The 8550-nt window shown below is 40.0% G+C and overlaps 1 protein-coding gene across 1 annotated transcript; it reads left to right on the top strand.

The window, feature by feature from the left end:
* The first annotated feature begins 7809 nt into the window (after positions 1–7809).
* LOC124636068 (protein GVQW3-like) lies at positions 7810–8460 on the top strand. Its single transcript, XM_047172021.1, has one exon. It carries the CDS (start codon positions 7810–7812, stop codon positions 8458–8460), a length of 651 nt encoding a protein of 216 aa, XP_047027977.1.
* The last annotated feature ends 90 nt before the right edge of the window (positions 8461–8550 follow it).

Genomic DNA, 8550 nt, shown 5'->3' with positions numbered 1-8550 from the left:
TACGCCTCTTGACCGAAGCTTGCCCCGACTTTGTGTTCTTTTGTGCATTTAATTCTCGGCGAAAGCAGGTCCGTAAATTGACCCATTTTTTACTTAACAAATAACGAGCACTGAGACATAGAAGTTATATCCGTACTAGAATCGCAAGCAAGACTAAAGTATTTACAGTTTTGTAGTTTGTCAATTACTGCCTCAAACAAATGTTTCGAAATATCCTCAATACGGCGGCGACAGGTGGATTCAGAAAGTGTATATTAACTTGTGCCATTATTTGTTTACTATTTGAAAAATTTTGAAAAAACGTTTGAGAAACAGTTACCATACACTCTTTCATCAATTCAGCATCAGTAAAAGGTTTCATTCGTTTTGCAAGAATGTTACACACTTGGAACGATGCTTTTGTAAAGCCGGGTATCCACTTAGGTTCGCCGAGGTTTGCGAACACTGCTCCGCGAACGCGAACGTGTACAGTGTACACACTTAAGGTCGATTCACACATATCAGTGAACCCACAGTTCCGACACAGTACCGTTACAGTTCCGTACCGGTGCTACAGTGGTGCGTCAGTGCTTCAATTCACACATATCAGGCACAGTACAGTTTTCTGCGGTTCTTCGTGCACGACGTTCCCTTCAGACTAGCGTTGACGTCGATTATTTTGATGGCACTCTTCGATAACACAGAATTAGCTATGATAGCCATTACTTTAGACGAAGAAGAAGAAGAGAATCAGCAATTTTACCTATCAAAATTATATTTACACCCGTACAGCAACTATTTACAATTAAGTTGATTGACAAATTAATTATATAATCAGTTAAAATCAATTTATGTTTTTCACAATTAAATTGAAAAATCACATCTGCAATTTATAAAAAATATTTTTTTTTCTCTTAAGTGAACAATTTCAGGAGATTCCCTCAAGCAAGTCACAATCATAAAATATATTTCATCAAGTAATTTAATAAAAGAATCACATGCATTGATTGAACAATGATTTTTTTTGTATAATCGATCATATAATTAAATGAATCAGGATCAATTTCTGGTTGAAGCAAATCAGTCATGCACCTGGTACAGTTTTTAAATATTTTAGATTTAGTTTTTTTTTACAATAGGTATATCCTACTACATATTTCTTCGCTTCCGCATGCAAAATCGAATCACTAGATATAATTTGATTCATTTTTGAAATCAAGGAATTAACTTCACATGCAAAATCAGGTACATGTACCTCGTCTTCTTTGTGTCCCTGATTGAACGGCATGATTCTGTGGTACTTTCCAGAAAACTGAAGCTGTCATAATACCATATCGTTGGTACATATACATCTTCACTTCGAAACCTTCACATCTAATACTTTTATTCATGTAATTTTTATCGTTTTTGTTCCATAGATATGGCATGTCCTTATAAAGTTCGATTATATGACCTAAAACGTCTTTTTCTTTCGTCGCCATTCTCAATTTTTCAAATAACAAACGGCATGCGACATATTGACACGTCCACTCGCCGAAAGTGCTGCACACCGACTAAATCGACTAAATGCGATCATACTTTCCTAAATTCGACTCTAATTAGATTTCTAAATGATTTAGTGAGTCAGTAGCCGTACTTTTTCCTGAATTTAGAAACCTACCTTCCTGAATGCGATTACATTTGTCTGAATTTAGAGACTAAATCATTTAGACGACTGAATTTAGTAAAGTGTAATAAGCCCTTAAACTATAATTTTGTTAATTTTTAATCACTTTAATCAAATAGAATGCTTTAAGTAAAAACATGTCAAATATGTGAAACCCAAGCTTTTTATGCCATTTTTTTTGATTTTCTTATACAGCCCAATGTGCTAGTCATCATATCGGAAGTGTCAACCGAGCCCATATTTTTTGTGTAGTCTACCACACACTGTGTTTTCATTTTGGGTAGCCCAGTTGGGTAGTCTACATTTTCTGATGGTATCATTTTGTTATCGTGCATTGTGGACAACATTAAGACCGGTTTCTTATCTTGCCATTTTAGGGCTAAGAGGGGAGGAGACGAGTAAGCGGCTATTTTGTCCACGTTTCAGTTTTTGGAATTTCGGCATCCCTTTCCTATTTGATCTTACGGTACCACATGCATATGTCGCCCTTTCTTTTAAATATATAAAAAGCTGAGAACTGGAATACCAGTTATCTACATACAACTCTCGGTTGCAAAAATAGTAGTCTTTCAAAAGTTCAGTTACAACTGATCCAGATAAGCCTAAATTTGGTACGGTCTCTATTTCTGTTTCCGATCCACAGCACACTATAAAATCCACGATATAACCGGTTTGGACATCACATAAAACAAATAACTTAATGCCAAATCTATTACGTTTTTTAGGTAAATCCAAACTAATATTATAAATGCGAAAGTAACTCTGTCTGTCTGTCTTTTCTTCACGCCTAAACTACTGAACCGATTTGTGTGAAATTTGGTACAGACATAGTTTGAAACTTGAGACAGGACATAGGATAGTTTTTATTACAAATAAAAATAAAATTATTCCGGACATATAGCGCCATCTATTGGTCAAATCAAAAATCTGCTGGTAGTCACTATTCCACGCGAACGAAGTTGCGGGCAAAAGCTAGTATTGTATAATTAGACGACTTTTAAAAGTCACAATACTTTCATCAATGCACATTTTTTCACCCGGGATAAATGTTGTTTTGAAAGTTTCACGAGCGTTGGTGTATGTTGGTATATGATGACATGTCTGGCGCTGAATAAAAGATTTGTGTGGTTGGAGAGGGAGAAAGCTTTGATTATTGTGAATTGGTTCAGAATATACGCTATTTACGGAATGACTTGAGGAGATGGTGTAAAGCGTGAATATGCACCAGCCATTGTTGATGACGGTCGCGAATAATATTGATAGTATGGTTTATGAGGCTCATTAGATTTTTGATTTATTCTGTTTATAAACAACCCGTCTATTTGGTACATCATTATTTTTCGACTATCATCCGTTGAAAGCTCACGTAGCTTTATGGCTAATATTTTTGCGTATAGAGCGCAATCATCTTCTTTGTGAGCAGATATATTTTCATTCTGCCTTAGACCTAAAACATTTGTCAATTGTCCAAAAGCCAAGCCCATTTGCTTTTGAGCCGTTTCAGAAGCAGGGTGACGGTGTGGAAACGGTGGTTGTACGCTGCCCTGCCAAGCCAAAACAATGTAACCTATAAAAACCAGTTTTCAGATAACTGACAAAACATGTTTTATTCATATTTGCCCATATCAGAGGTAATTGGTGCATATTATTTAATTTTATGCATTTAATAGTTAGGTGTACATCTCTAGTATATAGCCAAATAGTTTTTTTGAAATAATTTTATTACAAAAAGAAGTTATTGCCGTTAACTTGTGTTGACAAGACAATTATACAATTTTAATGTATTTGAAACAAGGCAAAACACTGTTAAACCGGATACAGTGTTTAATCCTTGTCTGAAACTCTAAACTCATTATTCCAGGACACCGTATCCAAACTGTATGCAATAAATCAGAATCGATATTTCTATCTAGGTCAGGAGCATCTGATTCCTCAAGGGCTTCATAAAAACTTCGCCGCGATGCAGGCATAGACTTTGAAAGTAAGCAATTCTTTTTTTTTACTTCACTTATACCCCTGGGTTTATTTTCTGTTTCTATCATATTTATAAGGTCTTCTCTATTGACGATCATCTTTCTTAAATCTCCTTCAACCTTTTTCTTTAAAAAGTGTATTTCTTTAAACTCGTAGTTATAATCATTTTTAGCAAAAAGAGAAAGCTTGCCTCTTCGAAACTCAACATTGTAGTTGTTTAAAACAACGCATGTTTATGCGTTTAGCTCATCGTATCATAACTAAGCTATAGAAGAAGTAGTGATAATTTCGCCGCAGATAAAAACTCATCAATATCACTTTTCTAACAGCTAAAATTAAGTAAATTAGCTTTCTTCAGTACTTATAGTACTTACCCTGTGTCTTGCTTGTCGCGCAATTTGAAAATAAACTAGTACCAATTTAATTATGTAAGTTGATCTGGTATTTTCAATTTAATTAATTAAACCTCGCGACAAGCTTTTGTTATTATATAAATTGTTTATAATGAGGTTATAATCGGAATATATCGGAAGAGACATTAGGGCTTATGAAGAAACGACGTGAAAACCCGCCTGTCACTTCGTCAGCTAAGCGGGCTCTAAACCAAGAGATCAACAAGCACGTACGACGCGACCTCCGGTGCTCCAATAGTCTTGCCATTGAAAGAGCAATTGAGCTGAATCGGGGGTCAAAGGTGTTCGTACAATCTCTTGGAAGAAGCCACTTGACGAAGCTGACCACAACAAGTGGAGAAGTCGTTTCTTCGGTGCCGGCAGTCCTTTCGGAAGTGGAAAATTTCTATGGCCGGTTATACGCATCGCATGCATCTCGACCTGATCCCGGAAATGAGGATTCTAGAGCCACATTAACACGCCATTTCACCGAAGACCTGCCAGAAGTCAGCAGTGGCGAAATCGAGATCGCTCTGAGACAGCTCAAAAATGGAAAAGCCCCTGGCGAGGATGGCATTACAACAGAGCTATTAAAAGCAGGAGGAAACCCCTTACTGGGGGAGCTCCAGAAGCTTTTTAATGCCGTCCTGTTTGAAGGGAGAACTCCAGAGGCGTGGAGTAGGAGTGTTGTCGTCCTGTTCTTCAAAAAGGGAGACAAAACCCAGCTGAAGAACTATCGACCCATTTCCCTCCTAAGCCACGTCTATAAGCTGTTCTCAAGAGTGATCACGAACCGACTTGCGCGAAGACTCGACGAATTCCAACCACCGGAGCAGGCTGGGTTTCGGAGCGGATACGGCACCATAGACCACATCCACACAGTGCGGCAGATTATACAGAAGACCGAAGAGTATAATCAGCCCCTGTGTCTAGCATTTGTGGACTATGAGAAGGCCTTTGACTCGGTTGAAATCTGGTCTGTTCTGGAGTCCCTGCAGCGTTGTCAAGTAGATTGGCGATACATCCAAGTGATGAGATGTCTCTACGAAGCCGCTACAATGTCCGTCCAAGTACAGAATCAGCAAACAAGGCCCATACCGTTGCATCGAGGAGTGAGACAAGGGGATGTTATTTCCCCGAAACTGTTCACTAATGCAATGGAGGATATGTTCAAGACGCTGAACTGGAAAGGACGTGGCATCAACATCAATGGCGAACACATCTCTCACTTGCGATTTGCTGACGATATCGTCATCATGGCGGAAACGCTGCAGGACCTACAACAGATGCTGAACGACCTGGCTGAATCTTCTCTACGCATCGGCCTACGGATGAACTTGGACAAAACCAAGGTCATGTTCAATGAACATGTTCTACCGGAACCGATTGCGATACACGGCGCCGTTCTCGAAGTTGTTCGGAAATATGTATACCTCGGGCAGACATTGCAGTTAGGTAGAAACAACTTTGAGGACGAGGTGAATAGGAGAATTCAGTTGGGTTGGGCTGCATTTGGGAAGCTACGTCGAGTCCTAACATCGTCGATCCCACAGTGCCTAAAGACAAAAGTCTTCAATCAGTGCGTCCTACCTGTCATGACTTACGGAGCCGAAACGTGGACACTGTCGGTACGGCTGGTTCACAAGTTTAAAGTCGCTCAGCGGGCTATGGAAAGGGCTATGCTCGGCATTTCTCTGAGGGATCGCATCAGAAATGAGGTAATCCGTCAGAGAACCAAGGTCATCGACATAGCCCACCGAATCAGCAAGCTGAAGTGGCAGTGGGCTGGCCATATTAGCCGAAGAACCGATAACCGTTGGGGTAAACGAGTTCTAGAGTGGAGACCACGCCTCGGCAAACGTAGTGTAGGACGTCCTCAGGCACGGTGGAGTGATGACTTGCGCAAGACGGCTGGCAGGAGCTGGATGCGAGAAGCTGAAAATCGATCTCAGTGGCGTGCACTTGGAGAGGCCTATGTCCAGCAGTGGACTGCGATAGACTGATGATGATGAGGTTATAAGTTGATAGTTAAAATCCTACTAATAATATAAACGCGAAAGTTTGTATAGATGGATGGATGGATGGATGTATGTTTGTTCCTCTTTCACGCAAAAACTACTGAATGGCTTTTAATAAAACGTGGCACACATTAGAGGGTAACTTGGATTAACACATAAGCTATATTTTATCCAGGTACGGGAAGAAGTTCCCAGGGACGCGGGTGAAACCGCGGGAAACAGCTAGTCTAAAATATTTTCTTCTTTTTAGAGCGTTTACATAAAGGCTTTTTTCAACAAGTTTTTTAGATTTTATGCTTTTAATTTTCCTACTCTATTTACCTAATGTACGCACACTTCTACACTCGCACACATACGCATTGTTTTACTTTTGTATATTTTTTACAGATCGGTTCCTCAATTGTAACTGCGGATAATGGAACGTTTCAACAGCTAGTCCTGTGCTTTGCTAGTCCTGTAATTAGTGACTGTAATGATGTAATTTATGAAGTAGTTACCGAAGAAGATTCAAGTCAAATAATAGAAAATACACTAACACAGCAACCAGCTAGCATCGAGGGTCCATTACTACAGCACATCGAGAATATTTATGTGGTACAAAAGGTTATCATAGGTAGGTTAGGTAAGTCGTGGTGGCCTAGTGGGCAAAGAACCAACCTCTCGAGTATGAGGGCGCGGGTTCGATTCCAGGTCAGGCAAGTACCAATGCAACTTTTCTAAGTTTGTATGTACTTTCTAAGTATATCTTAGACACCAATGACTGTTTCGGATGGCACGTTAAACTTTAGGTCCCGGCTGTCATTGAACATCCTTGGCAGTCGTTACGGGTAGTCAGAAGCCAGTAAGTCTGACAGTCTAACCAAGGGGTATCGGGTTGCCCGGGTAACTGGGTTGAGGAGGTCAGATAGGCAGTCGCTTCTTGTAAAGCACTGGTACTCAGCTGAATCCGGTTAGACTGGAAGCCGACCCCAACATAGTTGGGAAAAGGCTCGGAGGATGATGACAAAAGGTTATCATTGACAACCAAGAAAAAATAATAAAAAAATTATCTGAACTCTCTGTACAGTTGGAAGAATCGCTAAGCAATCGTAATCGAGAGCCATTAGTTACTATGTTGAGTCAAGCTCAAGGTATGCAAACAAAACGCATTCTGATAAAACCGATTGACAATATTCAAGGTCTGCAACAACTAGATACGGAGCTTTCGACCCCGGAGGGATTTGAAAACCTCCAAGAAAAGTATTCAATCTTATGTTCAGTGCGAGGCAATGGTACCAACTGTGCCTACAGACTACTAGATGCTCTGTTTACGAAGGATTTTTTGTGTAAATGGACTGGACTGGAGGAAGTCGTAAAGCTGATGTGAAAATAGGATTTAAGGGGTATAAAAACATAATCATTTTTTTTTTTTGTCATGGATCATTTTTGGGACAATACTTACACCATGGAAAATAATGAAGATTTCTTTAAAACGGTATTAAGAAATGCGTTAAAGAGAAAAGATTCGAAGAATGTTCGCTTATCAGCACCGAAGAAAAGGGTAAAGAAGAATTGCGGAATAAAAATACATCATTCGACTTCCATCTGTATTACGTTAGCTACGAGGGGAGATCAATAAGTTCGCGGAATGGAGGGGTTGCTGGGGATAAATTTACCCTTCCAGGTAGGCACTAGTTAAGCACCTCATTAAGAGTGTATATACCAAGTTTGAACCTAATCGGGTCATTAACTTTTGAGTTATCGACCTGCAAACAACTTAATCGGGAAGAAGTCAGCCAGTATGGAGAAAATTGAACACCGTGCCGTTATTAAGTTCCTTACCAAGCAAGGAAAATCCGTTCAGACGATTTTTCAAGAGCTGTTAGCGGTTTACGCGGACTTTGCCCCTGGTAAAACCATGGTTTACAAGTGGCATGATCTTTTCAAACAAGGAAGGGAGTCCATTGAAGACGAACTCCGCTCCGGACGGCCAATTGAGGCCACCACACCGGAAATCGTCGAAAAAGTAGAAAAACTTGTATTGGAAGATGCCCGACTGAAGAAGAAGCAACTTGCAGCAATGGTTGGAGTATCCGAATCAAGTATTTTAAATATCCTACATCATCATCTTGGGATGACTAAAGTCAGTGCAAGATGGGTTCCGAGAATACTCACGCCACTTCAAAAACGCGAGCGTGTCGAGTGCTCTCACCAGTTTCTGGAGCTCTGTGGAGAGAGAAAGGAAGAAGTTATGGCCCGGATTTTTACTGGAGATGTAACCTGGGTTCACCACTATGAACCTGAGTCAAAGCAAGAGTCGATGCAGTGGCATAAAAAAGGCACACCTCCAAAGAAGTTCAAAGTGTCACAATCAGCCGGAAAGATCATGGCGACTATCTTTTGGGATACAGAAGGTATTTTACTGATTATAAAGAACGTGGTGCGACTATAACGGGACAGTACTACGCTTGTTTACTGGAAAGATTGAAAGAAGCCATTGAGGAAAAAAGAAGAGGAAAACTGTTAAAAGGTGTGCTCCTTT

The sequence above is a fragment of the Helicoverpa zea genome, chromosome 13, assembly GCF_022581195.2.
Source record: "Helicoverpa zea isolate HzStark_Cry1AcR chromosome 13, ilHelZeax1.1, whole genome shotgun sequence".
NCBI classification, from domain to species: Eukaryota; Metazoa; Arthropoda; class Insecta; order Lepidoptera; family Noctuidae; genus Helicoverpa; species Helicoverpa zea.
Note: the sequence above shows the minus strand (reverse complement) of the source record. Positions and strands in the feature narration are given on the sequence as shown.

Excerpts from the sequence above, each read along its gene's own strand:
- LOC124636068 (XM_047172021.1), top strand. The coding sequence starts at position 7,810 with ATGGAGAAAATTGAACACCGTGCCGTTATTAAGTTCCTTACCAAGCAA.